At 45.9% G+C, this 18,390-nt stretch overlaps 2 protein-coding genes across 2 annotated transcripts; one reads left to right on the top strand and one right to left on the bottom strand.

The window, feature by feature from the left end:
* Positions 1-1,301: 1,301 nt before the first annotated feature.
* On the bottom strand, positions 1,302-9,002 carry LOC308492488 (uncharacterized protein C5orf52). The gene is made up of 3 exons (XM_081037583.1): positions 8,661-9,002; positions 6,467-6,575; positions 1,302-3,275 (listed from the first exon to the last, which is right to left on the bottom strand). The coding sequence occupies exons 1-3, from the start codon at positions 8,924-8,926 to the stop codon at positions 3,066-3,068; spliced, it is 585 nt and encodes a 194-aa protein (XP_080893709.1). The 5' UTR covers positions 8,927-9,002; the 3' UTR covers positions 1,302-3,065.
* Positions 9,003-9,110: 108 nt separating this feature from the next.
* DUSP18 (dual specificity phosphatase 18) lies at positions 9,111-13,129 on the top strand. Its single transcript, XM_081037562.1, has 3 exons — positions 9,111-9,214; positions 9,384-9,451; positions 12,288-13,129. Exon 3 carries the CDS (start codon positions 12,358-12,360, stop codon positions 12,922-12,924), a length of 567 nt encoding a protein of 188 aa, XP_080893688.1. The 5' UTR covers positions 9,111-9,214; positions 9,384-9,451; positions 12,288-12,357; the 3' UTR covers positions 12,925-13,129.
* The last annotated feature ends 5,261 nt before the right edge of the window (positions 13,130-18,390 follow it).

The following is an 18,390-nucleotide window of genomic DNA, read 5'->3' as shown; positions in this document are numbered from 1 at the left end:
ATCTGTCTCCTGCCATCAGCACAGCTCTTCAGACACAAAGGCTATTCCACCAAGATCTCCTGAAGGCGAAACTGAGAACATCTTTTCACAGCTAATGGGCAGCGGTCAGGACTTCTATGTCCCGTTCTTCCACTTCCTGGCTGAACACCTTCCTCGTCCACATCTCCCTAACACAACCTAACTCTCCCTAACAGCCTATTCGTCCTAGAATGGGTGACAAGTTACTTTTAGCCACCTGGCAGAAGAGAGACCTGGGTTTTAGTCTAGTTCTCTGTTAAATAACTGGCTTCAGGTAACTGACGTTACACTTGAGGTCCGCACAACACCTTCTGTGAAATCACCAGAGAGCTCCAGGTTCCGGGCCCTCTGCTTCCAACTAGAGTGAAAAAGATAGGGAGCTTATCAACAGTCGTTAAGAGGTGTTTGGAGGGAGACAGGCTTGAGGTGGACTTTGTCACTTATTAGCTGCCCAATCTTAGGCAGGATTCTTACTCTCCGGACTTCAATTTCTCATCTATAAAATGGGGCTAATGAAAGTACCTACTTTGTCACTAGGGGATTCAATGAATCATGTTTGGAAAGAGCGACACCTTGTGCCTGGTACATGAGTGCTCAATAAACATTAATATGTCAATGGTTTTGATTACTTGAATGGGCTTCCAGGTTAAGATTTCATTTGAACTGAGTCCTATGTGTGGGTATGGGTTTGTATGCACAGGACTAAAGAATCTCTAAACCCCTCCTTAAGCTTCAAGATTCTATTGCTCAAACAGTATCTTCCTATCCAACACCCTCCATTCTTCCTTCATTGATTTTCCTTCTCTTTAATCTTTTTCCCTTCCAATAATTAAGCAACCTCTCCAGAATTTCATCATTTCTTGTTTCCTACTTAAATGCAACATCATCTGGTTTTTTAATGCAAAAAAGGGAAGACTAAAATTAAGCCCACACAATCAGAGGAAAGTTAGTGGCTTATAAAGTGACTCAGGTTGACATGCCAACGTCCCACCCACTCCACTCCCAGGGGTCCCCCAGTCCTTTGGGCCACAGCATGACATGCAACGACCCTCAGCCAAGGACAGCCATCCAAGGGAGAAGGATGCATGAGGCTGGTGGCTAGGGTAAGGCTCAGAGAGGTTGTGTTAGGTAAAATCTAGGAGGTGGAGAGTTCCTGGGGACAGTTTGGAGAAAAGAGGGGCCAGGGCTACTCTGTGGAACCTCTGAAGACTCCCCAAAGCCTTTCCCCTTTCTAGAAACAGTGGTAAGGAAAAAGACTTGAAATGAAACAAATACACCAAAATGCTGGCTGTGGTTGATCTAATAGAAAATTGTGTGTGGGGGGAGGGGGGGAGCGGGGGTTGTTTTTTTTTTTTTTTCAAACATGGTCATATTGCTTGTATAATAAAATGTAAACACTTAAAATCAATTATTCTAATCAGTTGTGCTCAGCCAAGAAAATGTACAAGAACCTAGAAAAAGCCTGTTTTGGCTCCCACTGAAAAGTAGCACACTCCAGTTCTCACAGAAAGATCATAAAGGGAGGAAATAGAAACATCACGAGTATCTGGCTCCTCACCACTGCCCAGTCCCCTGGGCTGGGGGCTTGCTCAGATTCAGCTTAGAGGAAAGCCTGACGAATAGCCAGGCAGCAGTGCTAGAGGGGCATGATGAGGACGAGGACGAGTGTGGACGACTTCCAAAAGCCACCAAGAGGACTGAGGTCCTTCCCGAGCAGCTGCGGTGATGCAGAGTGACCATGCCATGGCAGTCAGGAAACCTGCTTCTAGTTCTCGGCCACCAACTGGCCGCGTGACCTTGGGCAAGTCAGGTCATCTCTCTGGGCCTCAGTTTCCTCATCTATAAAAGGAGGGAACTTGATTAACTTGAAAAATATGTACCGGGCTCTTACTCTGCGCATAGTGCTGAAGCTGTAATACAAAAAGGAATAAGACAGTCATGTATTACCCTGTTTACTAGGCATTGTGGTTACAGAGATGAACAAGCCAGTATCCTGGCTGTTAAGACATTTACAATGTGGTCAGGGTGACAAGGAGCAAACAAGAACTGGCCAGTCACTTGCTCGGTGCAGACAGAGGTGTGGGCACAGGAAGGAGTAGCCTTTTCTACAGAGGCCAGGAGGGGAAGTGTCGCAGAAGAGGCCTGACCTTGATCCTGGAGGATCCTTGCTTTCTGCGGTCAGAATGGACAATGTCATAAGGGGTTGGGACAAATACCAAACAGCGATCACACAAGGGCGCATAAAGCCACCATGGGTACTCCAAGTTCAGAGGGGAGGGGAAAACCGCGTGGCTTAGGCAGGGTGGGGTGAGGGGCAGAAGCTTTGCAGGGGAAATGGTGAGATAAGCCTTGAATGATGCAGTTTCCTGAGAGCCCTGAGGGGATTAAAGAGGCATTCTAGACAAGGGGCCTGCTCAGGTAAAGGCACAATGTGGGGACTGCTGGGGTGTAGTTGGAACAGCAGGCAGACCAAGGAGTGGGGAGTAGCAAGGCTGGAGCCATCATGATGACAGACATTGGAAATGATGGGCCCCGGGCCAAGGAAGCCACATCCTCATGTCAGTTCTTGGAGGTAGGTTCCCTCATCACTCTCCCATTCTTTCAGATAAGGAAACAGAGGCTCAGAGAGGTTTTACAAAGTCACACAGCTGACGAATGGCAGAAACAGCATGTGACCCAGGTCTGTCTGATGCCCCACCCTGATCTCCTTCCCACTGGAATGCCAGGCAGTGGCATTACCGAGCCCTTCCCGTTTAAGGTACCACTGTCCCAGCGCACCTGGCCTGGCATTTCAGGTCAGACGCATGGGTCCCAACGGTTGGTCTTTGCCTTAACCATGGAAGCTGCCATGATTCAGCCTCCTCCACTCAGGCAGGGATATCAGGATCTCCTTCACCAAAACAGAGGGGATGGGATGAGAGGGCAAGAAGTATTTGAATTGCTAAGGTTTTTAGGCTCCACTGTCTGCTGGCGTCGGTTTATTGTTCTCCTACTTCGGTGTGGGCTGGCTAGCTCCTACGGGTTCTCCTCTTGTCAGTCTAGTGTTGTCATGGTCGAGGGGCAGGTACTTGTCCATGGCTTTTCTTTCTAGGCTGTAATGAGGCCTTGCGAACTCGGATGCTATCCAGGTACCGCTGGATGGCCATGGATTCCCGTCTCCAGCGCCCCAGCTTCCTGAGCTGGTCCATCATGAACTTTTTTTTCAGGTGGTCATACAAGTGGGCCATCTTTTTCTTGGTCTTGTCGGAAGCTTTTACCTTACAAAAAACACAGAGGTGAGGTTAGGATGAAGAAACTACCTCATAGCAAGAGAGGCTTCTGTACTGCTGATAGGAAGGTGGATAATGTGCCAGCTGGAGCCAATATGCCATAAATAATTTGATTCACAGGAAGCCTCAGTTTCCCTAATGTAAAATGTGAGCATTGAGCTAGATAACCCCTATGGTACCTTCTGACAGTCTGCAGTCTAGGAGCCTGATTTTGACCTCAACACTTCTGCTTAAAGACTGGTCAGAAAGAGGGAGGGGACGGTGTGGAGAAAGAGTGCGTCCTGTTCCTCAGCCCTTCATTAACACCCATCACCATCCCCATTATTCATTTAGTGCTTCCCACATATTATCTGTGACAAACCCTACATCACACTGAACTCTACTTATTTCTTCTATCGTTTCTGTCCTGTCCCCAACAAGACTGTACACTCTGGGAAGGCACATCCTCTCTCTTACTCACTCATCTATTCCAATGAGCTAGCTGTGGAGTGGATACTATGAAAAATCAGCTGTAGGTCTTCATAATCAGGAAGATGGGACACATGCCCAAAGACTTCCAAGCAAGGTAGAGTGATACATCCCTAAAAAAAAAAAAAAACCATAGAGTTCCAAGAAGGGGGATAGCAAGAAACGCCTCAGAAAGGGTTGGCATACAAATGGGGATTTGGTTTTGAAGGATGGCAAAGTGTTGGGCATGTTGAAATAGAACCAAGTGGGAGGTGATCCTGAGAAGTGACATTTTAACAAACTCTCCTGGGGATTCTAAGCACTGACATTGTCTCAAAATACCCGGCATAATGTACGCAGAGGTGAGCTCCATCAGGGCCAGTCAATGTTGCCATAATTTGACATCAGGAGTCAGTGCCTGAGTGGATCTTGGGAACAAGGGATGAAGAGGGAGGCTGTGTGGCAGAAAATATGGACACTAAAAGACATCGTTCAAATCCGTGGTCTCTGAACATGGCTGAGCACAATAAACGTTTCAGTTGCTTGATAACAATATAGATCCCAGAGATGCTAGTTTAGTAAGGTTTGGATAGGAGCCAGGAATCGTATTTTTATCATGTACCAGAGATGATGCTGATATAGTCATTGAAAAGTTAAGTGGCTGCTTTACAGCACCATTTTCTAGCTGATCCTCATGACAGCAAGCGTTTTGGTTGCTCTAAGCTAGTGATTTCACCTTGAGCTTGACTTGAGATCCGTGGCCATAGATGGAGAGATATCAGCCATCTTCCACTATTCTCAGAGTGTGTTCAGAGGATTCCAAAGACACTAGACCTTAGCTGTCTTCACTGAGGTCCTGAGGACCAGCGGCTAGCCAAAGCTGCCTCTTCCCCTAATGTGAGCACTTTTTCAGGAGAGACAAAAACACTGCCACGCTGCCACTCAGGCTTCAAATCTACCAAGCTCCTCAGCAAGCTACTAGGTCTACACACAAGAAGACAGGCCCTGTCCTTAAGGGAGAACACCCTGCACCATGGTCAGTCAGACCCAGGTTTGCAACTCTGAAACAATGCACTCTGTGACCTTCGTGAAGTTACTCCATCTCCCTGAGCCTGTTTCCTGAACTGTGAAATAGGGTAATAATACATAATGGACATGGAGTATCTACAATACATAAGGGCTCAATACAGCTTTAAAAGGAGAACTCCTGGATGGCTGGAGGCTGGCACCACCATCCGGTACGTATAAAACCAACTCGGGACACTTTCCGCTTACAGGATGTCAGAGATACTCACTTCACTTGCCAGAGGTACAATGTTCCCCACCCACTGGTTTATAGGGGTGGCCCTCAACCCCTCCTGGGCCAGTCAGAATAGCCCACACCACCTGGCCCCAGTGATTAGGGCAGGGATGGGCCCATGACCCAACCTGGGCCAACTGGAGTCCTTCTCCAGGATTTGTCTAAGTCAAGCAACAGTGGAAGCACTCCATTTCCTTTCTGGGCTACAGGCCAGGGTTTCCTGTGGCCACGCTCTCCAGGGACAGCTAGTCTGATGATGCCAAGATACAGAAAGAAGCAGAAAAGTGGATGAAGAGGGTGAGTAGAAGACACACCCACTGGTATCAGAGCCCGGGCTTCTCTCATTCGAAACACTGGTGACCCTCTCTTATGTTAACTCATCGATCTCTATTTTGCTTGAACTAGTTCAAGTTCAGTCTATGTCACCTGCAACTTAAAGGATCCTAATAGATCCTATTTTATAAAGGAGAGATGAGAGTCCTGAAGGTAACGTGGGTTCCCCCAAGGTCACACAAAGCTGGCCTGCCCATCTCTGAGTCCACTCTGTTTCCACTGCACCAGGCTACTGGAAGTTTAGCAGAGGGAGAAACACGCAGGCCTCTACACTTCTCTTGGTCTCTGTGGCCCTTAAAAGGATCTGGCACCATCTCTTAAGCCTCCCTCACTCTTCTCAATGTCAGAATCCCATGGGTCCATGCAGATTTGGCCCTGGAACATGGAGGGAAGCTCAGCAGAGTCAAGAAGGGGACAGCAGCTCAACTCTGCACTGCCTGCTCTGCTTGAAGAAATGAGCATGTTCTCGGAGTCCATCGTGTTCACGAGTCTCTTCCAGAGCCTAAACCAGTGCCTGCCTCAAACAGGCCCTAAGGACAGATTTAATGAATTAATCAATCAAGGTCTGGGTGGTGACAGCACTGTGGTTTCCCTCCCCTTCTTCAGAGGACTTTCAGCTAAGCATGTCAAGCCCTACTTGTCCATAATCAAAGAAGTATTAGAGACTCAATTCTCATATGAAAAACGGGGGGAGGGGGAATCCCTAAAGGAAAATAAATTGGCCAAACTGTGTTGACGCCGCTTCAAGCTTTAGGACCCAAACTTCTTTTTATGAGGGATAGTAGGAATCCATTCACGGATTCCCCAAATAGAAAGGTAATGTGCTTTGAGGACAAAAATGCCACAAGAGCCAAGAGACATGAAATCCTTTTCCCTGGCTCCCTTGGCCTAGAAACAGCTGTGATACCCTGGGCAAATCAGTAACCCCGAATCTCGATTGCCTCCTCTGTAAAATGGGATTTGCATTAGAGCACCTTGATGGCTCCTTATCTCCTCTAAGATCTGTGATCTCCATCCCCCCCAAGGTATAGGGGAGAGTGAAATGAACATGGGGCAAGCCACTAACACCCCCCAACACAAAAGCTTGTGAGGGCCTTACCTCCATCTCATAGAGTCGTTGTGCACTGAGGTTGTCACGAATTATCACCCGAGATAAATGGCTCTTGGGTAAAAATTTTGTCACCGCTGCTTCACTGGAATTCATTAAGCTGGATGGGGCAAAGGAAGGTGGTACAGGTTGAGATGGCTGGGGCCATGGCTAGGACAGGGCCTGATTTGATGGGCTCCTAGAGTAGTGGCTGAAGCTTCTTCGGGTTTCTTGGGCGAGGCCCAGCTCCGTCATAATTGTCAGAGGAGCAAGGGAGTAAGCCTAGGTTTCTTCTTGTGGAAAATGTGTGCTAAACAGGTGTTTCTTGGATGAGGAGGGGAAAATCCATCCAGAGAAGGATGTGGAAAGTCCCATAAAAGTATCAACAGGGACTCAGAACTGTTCACTGGAGCAGTCATCTTACGCAGAAAATGCAGGGTGAAATGGGAGGTGGGGGTCTTAGAAGAGAGGAGCAAAAGTTATAGGATAGGGTTTGGAGGGATAAATTTGAGGGGGGTTGAGGTGGGGGCACCTGCTCCAGGGCCTAGGTCTAAGGGAAGCCTGTAGGAGGGGGGTCAGAGGAAGCAGAGGAAAAGACAATAAAGAGTTTGGACAGAGGTTAGGTTGGTTAAGAGGGGAATTCTAAGGGAAAAAAGAGTTTGCAAAAAGTCAAAGTGAGGAAAGTGTGGGATGGACAAATGTTTGAGGAGACTCTGGAGGGTAAGAGGTAGAAGATGGGATGGGGTAGGGTGGAGTAAAATGGAGCCAAATGAGACTAGAGATAATGATTTGGTCAAAATGAGGAATTGGTCAAACATGGATAATACCAGGCACTGAGTTTTCACTTTTTGATAATTTGGTACACCATGAAATAGTTTTACAACTACGTACCATTAAATGTTTTTTGCCCACTTCAAAATAATTGCTCACATTTTCTTTCTAAAATTTGGAAACTAAATGTACAATAGGGAGGCAATTGAATAAATTGTCATTAGGTGATACAATAAAATACTATGCAGTTATGAATAAAACAGACATTCATAGTGTGTTCGGTGGAGGAAAAAGCAGGTTACAAAACAGTGAACTTGTTGGTGACATTCTCGACCACCACCAAACAAAAAAAAAAAATATGTGTAGGCATGTTGTAGTACATATATATGAATAGATCTGGAAAAATACACACCAAAATGTTAACAGTGATTGTTTCTGGCCATTCACTTTGCTTGTCTGTTTTGTCTGATTTTTCTATAATAAGTATATACTGTTTTCATAGAACAAAAACGACAATTAATAAAACATTTTGACGGATTAAAATTTTTTTTTCTAATTCATTTTCAGCCAATTTGGAACTATGGTTTTATGAATGGTTTTACATTCACAAACTAATAATAGAAATAAACAAATGCTCCCAATCTCTCCTCACATTTTTCTGACAGCAAAGGCATGAGGTGATGAAAAAGGCTGGTTTAGAGACCAAGATGTTCACATACGAGTACAAAAGTCCCCCAAATTTTGTTTTAAAAAAAGAGACAAAAATTTTAAAGACATAAAACACCCTTCACCCATTCAGTGGTGCGCCAAATTTACCAATACTTCCTGGGAAGGCACACAAAAAAGGCAGTGAGTGACATAACTCCCTTTCAAGTAATAAATAATGATCATTGTGAATCAAGTGTTTTCCAAAGCTAGGCCTCTGTGGGAGCCTGGAGGATGCTGTGACGGGCTTGGAGGGGAGGGGAAAGTTGGGGTCTGCGGGGACTGGGGGCGGGCTGGGGGATCTGGAGGCTTTCCCAGGGCAATGGCTGAGGACAGGGGTGTCAAGCCTGAGGGGATCTGGGCCTCATCAGACTCTAAGGTAAAGTTCAAGACTCGGCCCAAAGGGCGCTGGGGACCACCGGGCTACACGAAGTCAAGCCTGGGAGAGTACAGGGACGGTGCAATTCGGAGGAATGTGAGTTGCAGGTGGGAATTCCGGCTTCTCCTGGGCGTCTGGGCTGAGTGCATCCTGGCTCCCGGGCTCCTGGCGGTGCAAAGAGCTGGACTGCAAAGGAACTGGGACCCGGGTCTGTGTAAAATTCAGACTCTCCTGGGGGTCTAAGAAAGGGCTGGGCTCTTGGAGAGCCAGGGCCGGTGTTCCAGGGCCCCGCTGAGGGAGCAGGGGTCTGGGAGCTCGGGCTGACCATCGCTCTGGGCACCCGCTCCGCACCTGAATAGCACTAGAGGCTGCGAGGTCCGCGGCTGCAGGAAGCAGATCTGCGGCTGGGCCCCTACGTTGATTTCGGGGCGGTTGCCGGGCCCATCGCGCCGGGAGGCCGAGCCCGGATAAGAGCCAGAACTGGTGGTCGCCTGGGCGGCGGCTTTTTGAGCAGAGGGCGAACTAAGGTCCCATGTGACCGAGGGCTTGGGCTGCTGGGTCGTGGCGTTTCCCACGCCAGGGAACGACTGAGTAATAGGAGCCAGACCCGGAACCATGCTCGGAGGACCCGCGCGGACGCGGAGTGAGCCCCGCGCAGAAGCCGCGCGCGGAGCACCGCTCGTTGCCCCGGAGACGAGCGAGGGAGGAGGGACGGGGTCGGAGTGGGCGGAGACCGGAGGCTGCGGACGCGGCAGGATTGTCCCTCGGCGGGTGCCGTGGTGCCGCCCCGCGCGTTGCTGTGGAGACGGGCTGGGCCGTTGGCGTGGGCTGTCGCGCGCGCTGAGCGCACGCTGCTTTTCGGCTAACTACTGTGGCCCCCGCGTGATCGCGGGGTGGGTAACCGGGTAAGTTTGGGCGGGGCAGCTTCAGGGTTGGGAGACGAGGCCGGGGTTTCTCCAAAGACTCCGCACGTGGATTCCTACCCGCTTCGAGGGACCATTGCTATGGAAACCAGGGCGCCGGGACGCGGGGGATTGTGGCTCCCTGGTTGTGACGGGTCTTCTCTGTCCCCAGACGCTCGTCCGAGGCTTCGGGTGCGGCTGCTTCCTGAACGACCTCGCACTCCTGCCCGCGGGAGAGAGGTAAGACCATCTGGGTCTTGACACTCAGCAGTTGAGGAAGCCCCTTCCAATGCCAACTTCCCAGGAAACCTATCTGGTTCTCCCCTGGAAACGTGCGTGGACTGTCAACCCGTGGACTTTGTTCCCCGTTTATAACCGAGTATTAACGAACGCCCCACGGTGTTTGCCGACTTTTCCCACATAGAAGGAGACCAGGAAGACCGGCTTTCGGACCTTGCTTTGTGAGCCTAGACAGGTCCCCTCTTTGCCTCACTTTCCCCATGTGTAAAATGGAGCTATTAACTCCAGACACCGGCCTGTTATACGGCTTTGAAGATGAACCAGATGAGGAAAGCCAAAGGCTTTTCGGGCTATAAAATAGTGAAATTGATCTGCGGCCAAATTGCTGTTTCTCTTTCTTCCTCCCGGTCTCTAACCGTTCTTCAGATCTTTGTGTCATTTCGTGTGTGTGTGTGTGTGTGTGTGTGTGTGTGTGTGTCATTTCTTCAGGCGATCTTTGCAGCTTCCTAGCTGGGCCTGAAGTAAATCCCTTTAGTCTTCACTCCCATAATGCCCTGCATTTTAACTTCCTTAATAACAGCAAGAATAGTTATAATTTCTAGAGCACCAGGCCTGTGTTAAACACTTTACCTGGGTTGCCTCATTTAATCCTCAGAAGATCCTTATAAGATAGGCACTGTTATCCTTATTTTCCAACTCTGTTGTAATTGCCTATTTAATGTCTGTCTCTCCCATTAGACTTAGAGCTCCCTAAGAGAGGAGGTGGGGCCATGGCTGTCTTGTATATTTCAGTATCCCCAGCACCTAATGACAATGACTCTCTTTCCTTCACTACCCTCACCAAAATCAGTGTCTCCTCTGCAAACCTTTTGTCACTGTGATAAACAGCAGTCTCCCCTAGTCCTGTTGTCCACTGAGTACCTAGTTTGAGGTGGGGGGAGCTCAGTCTACTTCTCTGGATTTTTGGATGAGGATCCAAAACATTCCTTAGCATTTAAGTTTCCAGCTGGGTTGGGAGAGGAGAGCTTTTTCCCTGCCCTCACATGACCTTTAGAACAAACCAGCCCTGTCTACCCTTCTTGGGGTGAGCCTGATGTATTTGACTCTGAGGCCTTGGCAGGTAGGATTTGCCTATATAACCTTTGGACTTCCTCCCTAGCAGCCTAGGAACCACACTCACCTACACCCAGCCCTTCCCCCAAATTCTTGAGAAACATGGCAGAGAACTCATCCTTCCCAGAAAACCTCTCAGAAGGCAGAATAGTGGTTGTTGGAAACATTTCCTCATTCAACAAGTATTTATCAAACACCTACTTGTGGGGACACGGAGCTTGGCACTGGTAATACAGTAGAAGTGAAAACAGACACAGTGATATCCCAAATAGAATCACAGACAGATCAAGGCAAAACCACACCTTCAGGAAGTGTTAGGAAGCACAGACTGTAGAAAGCCTGGAGCAGAGACTTGATCAAATGTGGGGGAGGGGTGTGATCCCAGATTTCCCTCAGGAAGTGATCCTTGGCTAAGACCCCAAGGTTCTGCTGAATGTAACAGGTCAGGATCTGACAAGCTTGTAAGGAACGGACTGAGAACAGCAAAGGCAAAGGGCTCGGATCAGAGAGGACCAGATGTCCATATAGAACTGCAAGTAGCTCAGCCTAGCTGAGGCCCTTCAGTACGTAGGGAAGGCTAATAGCAAGCTGGAGAGATGGGTAGGAGCCAGGCTGTAAATGGCCTTGACAGCCAAGCTAAGGGAATCCATCTCATCCTGACAGTGGGCAGCCACTGAAATATTAAGCAGGGGAACAGAATTTTGGCTTCTTATTTGTCTGTACCGGATGAAGACTGCCATTTGGTTTGAGAGGTGTGCTCTAAGTCCGGATGTTCCTATTTCAGTGAAACTCGTGAAGATGTGCTTTTTTTACAGCTTTGTTCAAGACTGGGAGAATAAGGGGCCTGGGATTTCTTAGCAGGGGTCTGCCCCTCCTGGGGTGCATGCCACAGTCCTGCTGCACACAGCATCATGCTGGTATGCCTTTCTAGTACCTGAGGCCCCTCTGCCTCTCTGCACTTGACCTTGGAGGCTGCTGTGGTGCCCCTTATGCTGGCCTCCAGGAAGCGTTCAGTGACCCTCTTCCTCAGGCCGTCCTGAGAGGCACGGCGCAGGAGCATGGTTAACAATGTAGGACTATAATTGGAGATCAGTTTCACGTGGGCACATTTTTGTCTCTTCACAGAGATGGATCTTGGAAAGGGGAAGCTAAGACCCTCCTCTCTCGTATCCCACCAGTGACTCCCAGCACAGTGGACTCTGGTTTCTTGTCACTGATTCAGCGTCTCATGATTTGAGCATAAAGTTAGAAGACTGAGGAGGGAGACTATCTGAGTGATTCCCACTTAGGGGGGCTGGAAAGAAGGAGATGATTTTGAAAAGAAGGGAGAACCTCTGTGTGAGCCTGTGTGAGAGTTAGGCCAGGGCTCAGCTGCGGGACACAAGTCGGCCTGCCCAGCTGAAAATGTGGAGCCCCTCAAGGGGAAGCCTTTAGTGCCAGTCTTAGGGTTGTCCTTTGTCCCGCAGGGCAATGAGCATTACGTCTCCTGAGAAGCATGCTGAAAGTGCAGATTCACGCTCCTCCCCCCAACAGCCTACTGGGTGGATTTGAGCATGAACCTGAGTATCTGATAAGTTCCCTGGGTCATTCTACTGTGATGGTCAGAGGACCACGTGGGGAATCCTGCCATAGGCCCATCCATCCATTTCTCAGAAATCCTTTGGGGTTAGCCTGCTGGCCCAGTTGGGTGCCTGCTCTCTGAATGTTCTCTCCCTCTTTGCAGTGTTCCATGGACACAGCCTAAGAGAAAGATGCAGCTTTTATGCCTCACTGGCCGCTGACCTAACGGCCTGATGACAGCACCCCCGTGCACCTTCCCAGTTCAGTTCCGGCAGCCCTCGGTCAGCGGCCTCTCACAGATCACCAGCAGCCTGTATATCAGTAGTGGGGTGGCCGCCAACAACAAGCTCCTGCTCTCCAGCAACCAGATCACCACAGTCATCAACGTTTCGTTGGAGGTGGGGAGCACACTCTACGAGGACATCCAGTATGTGCAGGTGCCTGTGGCAGACACACCCGTCTCGCGTCTCTGTGACTTCTTTGACTCCATTGCCGATCACATTCACAGTGTGGAGATGAAGCAGGGCCGCACACTGCTTCACTGCGCGGCCGGCGTGAGCCGTTCGGCCGCCCTCTGCCTCGCCTACCTCATGAAGTACCACACCATGTCCCTGCGGGATGCCCACAAGTGGACCAAGTCATGCCGGCCCATCATCCGGCCCAACAACGGCTTTTGGGAGCAGCTTATCCACTATGAGCTCCAGCTGTTTGGCAAGAACACCGTGCACATGGTCAACTCCCCTCTGGGAATGATCCCTGACATCTACGAGAAGGAGGTCCGTTCGATGATTCCACTGTGAGCCACGCCGCGAGCCTCTGCACCGGGGTTGGAGGTGCAGATCTGCTGTTGATCCAACACCAAGATCTGAACTTAAACATTCTGCTTTTGTGAGGCAGAAAAAACCAGATGATGCCTTTTATAAGAGCAAGAAAAAAGGAAAGATGCTGTAGCTTTTAACCTTGTAATCCGTATCTTTAAACATTAAATTCACTAAATATAAGATGGTGAAGATAAGTTTTCTTACCCTGTGAGTGACAGGTCATAGCTGGTGGCTAGAGGGGAGAGTGAGTGAGGCAGGTGGTGCCCGGGTCAGATGGACCGGCGGCCAAAGCATATGGCAAACCTGGAATCCTGTAGCCCTCCCCCAGACTGACTAACCTACACATGGGTCTGCCACAATCCCGCCTCATTCTTTTAAACCCAAAACCAGAGCCTTAAGCATCGTGGTACCTCCTTGCTTCTCACAGTAAGTGCCAATCTACTGGATAAGTGACCTTCAGTGGTGCTCTGGGAACCTGAGGGGCCCCAGGCCACCCCCACGTCCACCTTCAACTACAGGGGCCCAACTCTGGTTTTTCTAGATTGGATTTATGCTCAAAGAGAGCATTCCATTGTTGAGTGCTGTTGCACATGGCAAGGTCTCAAAGTGCCCTTGACATGACAATCCCCCACGAGCCTTTGGTGAAAGGTAGCATTAGTTTCCTCCAGGGCACATGTGGGGAAAAGCCCTAACATGAGGCTTCAGGGGTTCCTCTCACAGCCCTGGGCTCGGAAAGCTGGAGCTGCAGACCCAAAACCTAGCTTTGTCCCCTCCTGCCAATGTGATCTGGGCCTCAGTTTCCTCATCTGTCAAAGCAATGGCAGTAAGGGCTCACAGGTTGTCATGAAGATTCAACGATTCCTTAGCATGGTGCCTGGCACATGGTAGGTGCTTCGCGTGATCAGCAGCTCTCGTGACTGTGCCCTGGCCCTGTGGTCCACATCAGCACAATCAAGTCGTCCTCATAATGGCACTTCCCCCATCTGTGCACCGCCCTTTACAGTTTACAAAGTGTTCTTCCAAAAAGTCATCCCAGGTGAAAACAAAATGATTTGACTCCTTTCAAACCCTACCTTAGAGGAGGCCTAGACTTTGAAGCCTTTTCAGAGTTCTCATTATGTTTAATCCATGTGCGACTTAGGGATCCTAAAGCAAGGAGCACACTTCCAGCTCCCCCTAAATGGGCTTGTTTAGATTGTTCACCACTAGAGCCAGCACCCTGGTCTGTCTCACCCACCAGGGTTCACGGAGACACGTGCCAAAGGGGCAAATGAGTATGTCCCCCAGTAGGCCCTGAAATGCAGGATTGCTCAAACCACCAGGGGCCTGAGCACCTGGCTCAAGGCTAGCTATTCTAATACAGAGGTTTGCAGACAAACTATATATGAGACAGACAAAAGCAGAACTGCTCTGTGGGTCCAGAGTTCAGTGCCAGCCAAATGCCCTTTGTCTCCAAACCTACCCACCCCCCACTTCCACAACAGGCATGCCCAGGGGTACAATGTTAGGGTGGGGGGAGAAGGAAAATCATAGTTCTAGCCTGATCTTCTCGTTTTACAGATGAATACAGACCCACAAACACCAGGGCTGGCAGGGCAGAGCCCTCACAAAGCTGCCTTTCTGAAAGAAACCCAGATGATAGAAGATTTCTTTTAAAGCATTTTTAGAGAGAAATTTATTTGGATATATTTTGTTTCCATTTAAACATTTTTTTTTAAATTAACATACCATAAAATCAACTTTGTCATATGTACAGTTCTATGTATTTTAACACATTTGTCTACTTACCTACAGTCACCCAAAAAAATCTTACGCTACCCCTTTGTAGTCAAACCTTCTTCCCACCCCAGCCCCTGGCAAACACTGATCTGTTCTCTGTCCCTATAGATTTGCCTTTTCCAGAATGTCACACACATAGAATCATAGAGGCTATAACATCTGGAGACTGGCTTCTTTCAGTGTAAAGTCTTTGAGATTCGGACGTGTTGCTTTTCATGGCTAAGTGTGGTATTCCATTGTATGGATGTCCCAGAGTTTGTTTTACTCTCACCCATTGAAGGATATTTGGGTTTTCAGTTTTGGGCATTTTTGACTAGAACTGCTATAAACATTTATGTATAGGTTTTTATGTGAACTTGAGTTTTCATTTTGGGCTTCCACCAAAATGAATTCCCAGGGCTTGCTCAGTCATAGGGTAAAAGTTATGTTTAACTTTATAAAAAGCTGCCAAACTTCCAGAGTGTCTACTGTATTTGCATTCCACTATGAGAGATCCAGTTTCTCTGTATCCTTGCCAGTATTTGGTACTGCCAGTATTTTTTGTTTTAGCCCTTCTATAGATTTGTGGTTTTAATTTGCATTTCCTTAATGGTTAATGATGGTGAGCATTGTTTTACGTGCTTCCTTGCCTTCCACACACTCTCTGGTTTAAAAATATCTATTCAACTCTTTTGCCCATTTTAAATGTGGTGGTTTTCCCACTGTTGAGTGTTGAGAATGTGTTATATATTCTGGATACAAGTCCTTTGTCAAATATGAATGTGTAAATATTTTCCCCAGTCTAGCTTGTTTTTTCATTCTCTTAAAAGTGTCTTTTGTAGAGCCAAAGTTTTTCATGTTGAAGAAGTGCTACTTACCAATTTTTCCTTTTATGTATTATCGTTTTGGTGTCATGTCTAAGAACTCTTTGCCTAACTCCAGATCACAAAGATTTTCTCTAATGTTTTAAAGTTTAAGAGTTTACATTTTTCACTTATTCCTATGATCCTTTTTTAAAATTTATTTATAAGGTGTGAGGTTTACATTGAGGTTCATATTTTTTTTATATGGTTTCTAAGAGTTTCAACTCCATTTGTTGAAGACTGTCGTTTCTCCATGGAGCTACCTTTGCACCTCTATTTTTGGACTCTTTGTTGTTTGATATATGTGTCTTTCTCTTCACCAATACCACACTACTTTGATTACTGTAGCTTTATAAGAAGTCTTAAAATCAGACCGTGTGAGTCCTCCAATTTTCTCCTTTTTTAAAAAATTGTTTTGGTTATTCTAGTTTCTTTGCCTTTCCGTAGAAATTTTACAAGAACAACAGCAATAAATCTTGCTGGGATTTCAGTTCAAAGTTAAATCTATTGACCAATTTGGAGAGAATTGATCCATGAACACAGTGTGTCTGACCATTGATTAGGTCTTCAATTTCTTTCATCAGTGTTTGGTAGTTTTCAGCATACAGGTCTTATATATTTTATTATATTTATATGTAACTATTTCATTTGAGGGAAGGCATTGTAAAAATAATTTTTTGTTGTTGTTTTCAATTGGTCATTGTTAGTATATAGAAATACAGTTGATTTTTGTGTGTTGGCCTGGTATCCTGTGACCTTGCTTAATTCATTATTCTAAGCTTGTAGATTCCTTGGCAGTCGACCTGTAGACAATCGTGTCCTCTGCAAATAGAAATAGTTTTCCTTTTTTCCTTTCCAATCTGAATGCCTTTGATTTGTTTTTTTTTATTGCACTGGCTGGGACTTCCAGTATGATGATGAATATGAGTGGTGAGAATAAACAGTCTTGCCATGTTCCGGATCTTAGAGAGAAAATGTTCTGTCTTTTACCATTAACTATGATGTTAGTTATAGGTTTTTTGTAGTTGCCATTTATTAGATTAAGGAAGAGTTGGAAAGTATTCTCTCTTCTACTTTCCAGAAGAGAGATGAAAATTGGTTTTATTTCTTCTTTAAATGTTTGGTAGAATTCACCAGTGAAACCGTCCGGGCCTGGAGATTTCTTTTTCAGAAGGATTTAACAATGAATTCAATTCCTTTCATAATTCAAGGACTATTCAAGTTATCTTCTTGATCTTGGGTGAATTTTGGTGGTTTGTGATTTTAGAATAATAGATTTATTTCATCTAAGTGCCAAATTTATGTATGTAGTGTTGTTAGGGTTTACAGTGATAATCACCTTTTTGTTCTTCATACTGATAATTTGTCTTCTCTATTTGTTAGTCTGGCTAGATGTTTATCAATTTTTAAAGAACTTCCTATGGTCTCTTTTATTTTCTCTGTTGTTCTTCCCTTTTCTATTTCATTGATTTCTGCTCTTTATTGTTTCCATACTTCTGCTTGTTTTGGGTGTATTTTATTCTTTTTTCTAATTTCATAAGGCGGAAACTTAGATTATTGATTTGCGACCTGCATCCCACAAATTTTGATTTACTGCAGTTTTATTTTTCTTCATTTCAAAATGTTTTCTAATTTCCCTGAACATGTCCTCCTTTATCCATGGATTATTTAAAAGTGCGTAGTTTAATTTCTAAATATTTGGAAATATTATTACCATTTTTCTGTTGTTGGTTTCCAGTTTAATTACATTATGGAGAACATACATTGTATGATTTCATTTCTTTTAAATTTGTTAATGTTTATGATGTAGGATATGGTGTATCTTGGTGAATGCCTCAGGTGCACTTGGGAAAAAAGAAGATTATTTTGGATGCAGTGCCCGATAAATGTCAATTAGGACCAGTAGATTGATAGCAGTTTCAATTCTTTTACATTCTTTCTGATTTTCTCTTTACTTGTTCTATCAATTACTGAATGAGGAGTGTTGAAGTATCCAACTAAAATTGTGGATTTGTCTATGTCTCTTTTCATTTCTATTTTTGTTTCATGTATTGTGAAGCTTTGTTTTTAGGTGCAGATATATTTAGGATTGTTATGACTCCACGGTGAATGACCCTTTTGTCAATATGCAGTGACTCTTTATCCTTCTTAATTTTTTGCCGTCTACTTTATCTGATATTAATATAGCCACACGTCTTTGTTTTAAGTAGTATTTGCATGGTATGTCTTTTTATATCCTTTTACTTTTAATCTACCTTTATTTGTTATATTGAAAGTGAGTTTCTTGTAGACAACACTTAGTTGGGTCATTTTTTTCTATATCCAATCTGTCTTATTTGGTGTGTTTAGACCAAAATTATTGATATTTGGATTTAGGTCTACCATTGTATTGTTTTCTGTCTGTCCTGTTTATCATTGCTGTTTCCCTTAGAATTCCCTTCTTTTGAATTATTGAATATTTTTAAGTATTCCATTTTAATTTTATGTAGCTTTTAGAAGTTGCACTAGAGATTATAACATATATATACTTAACTTTAATTCTACTTGGAATTAATACCTCACCCCTTCAAGTTGAATGTAAAAACCTTACCACATATGTAGTTCTTTTTACCCTTCCCTGTTTTATGTAATAGTTGTGATATATAGCATAGCTACATCTAGCAAAAATCCTACCCGTGTTAATAATATTTGCTTTCAACCATCGTACACCGATTAAAGAATTTAAGAGAATATTTATTAGTATCGCTCTTCTTTTATTCCTGAAATTCTAAGTTTCCCTTTGGTATCATTTCCCTTCCATCTGAAGAACTTCCTTTAGCATGTC

The sequence above is a fragment of the Rhinolophus hipposideros genome (assembly GCF_964194185.1).
Source record: "Rhinolophus hipposideros genome assembly, chromosome: 24".
NCBI lineage: Eukaryota > Metazoa > Chordata > Mammalia > Chiroptera > Rhinolophidae > Rhinolophus > Rhinolophus hipposideros.
Note: the sequence above shows the minus strand (reverse complement) of the source record. Positions and strands in the feature narration are given on the sequence as shown.

What these genes read in the sequence shown, in the direction of transcription:
- LOC308492488 (XM_081037583.1), bottom strand. Translation starts at nt 8,926, where the DNA reads ATGGTTCCGGGTCTGGCTCCTATTACTCAGTCGTTCCCTGGCGTGGGA. An exon ending in CAGCCTCTAGTGCTATTCAG is followed by an intron (nt 6,576 to 8,660) that starts GTGCGGAGCGGG and finishes TGCCCCATCCAG; the next exon opens with CTTAATGAATTCCAGTGAAG. An exon ending in AACGACTCTATGAGATGGAG is followed by an intron (nt 3,276 to 6,466) that starts GTAAGGCCCTCA and finishes GTTTTTTGTAAG; the next exon opens with GTAAAAGCTTCCGACAAGAC.
- DUSP18 (XM_081037562.1), top strand. Translation starts at nt 12,358, where the DNA reads ATGACAGCACCCCCGTGCACCTTCCCAGTTCAGTTCCGGCAGCCCTCG.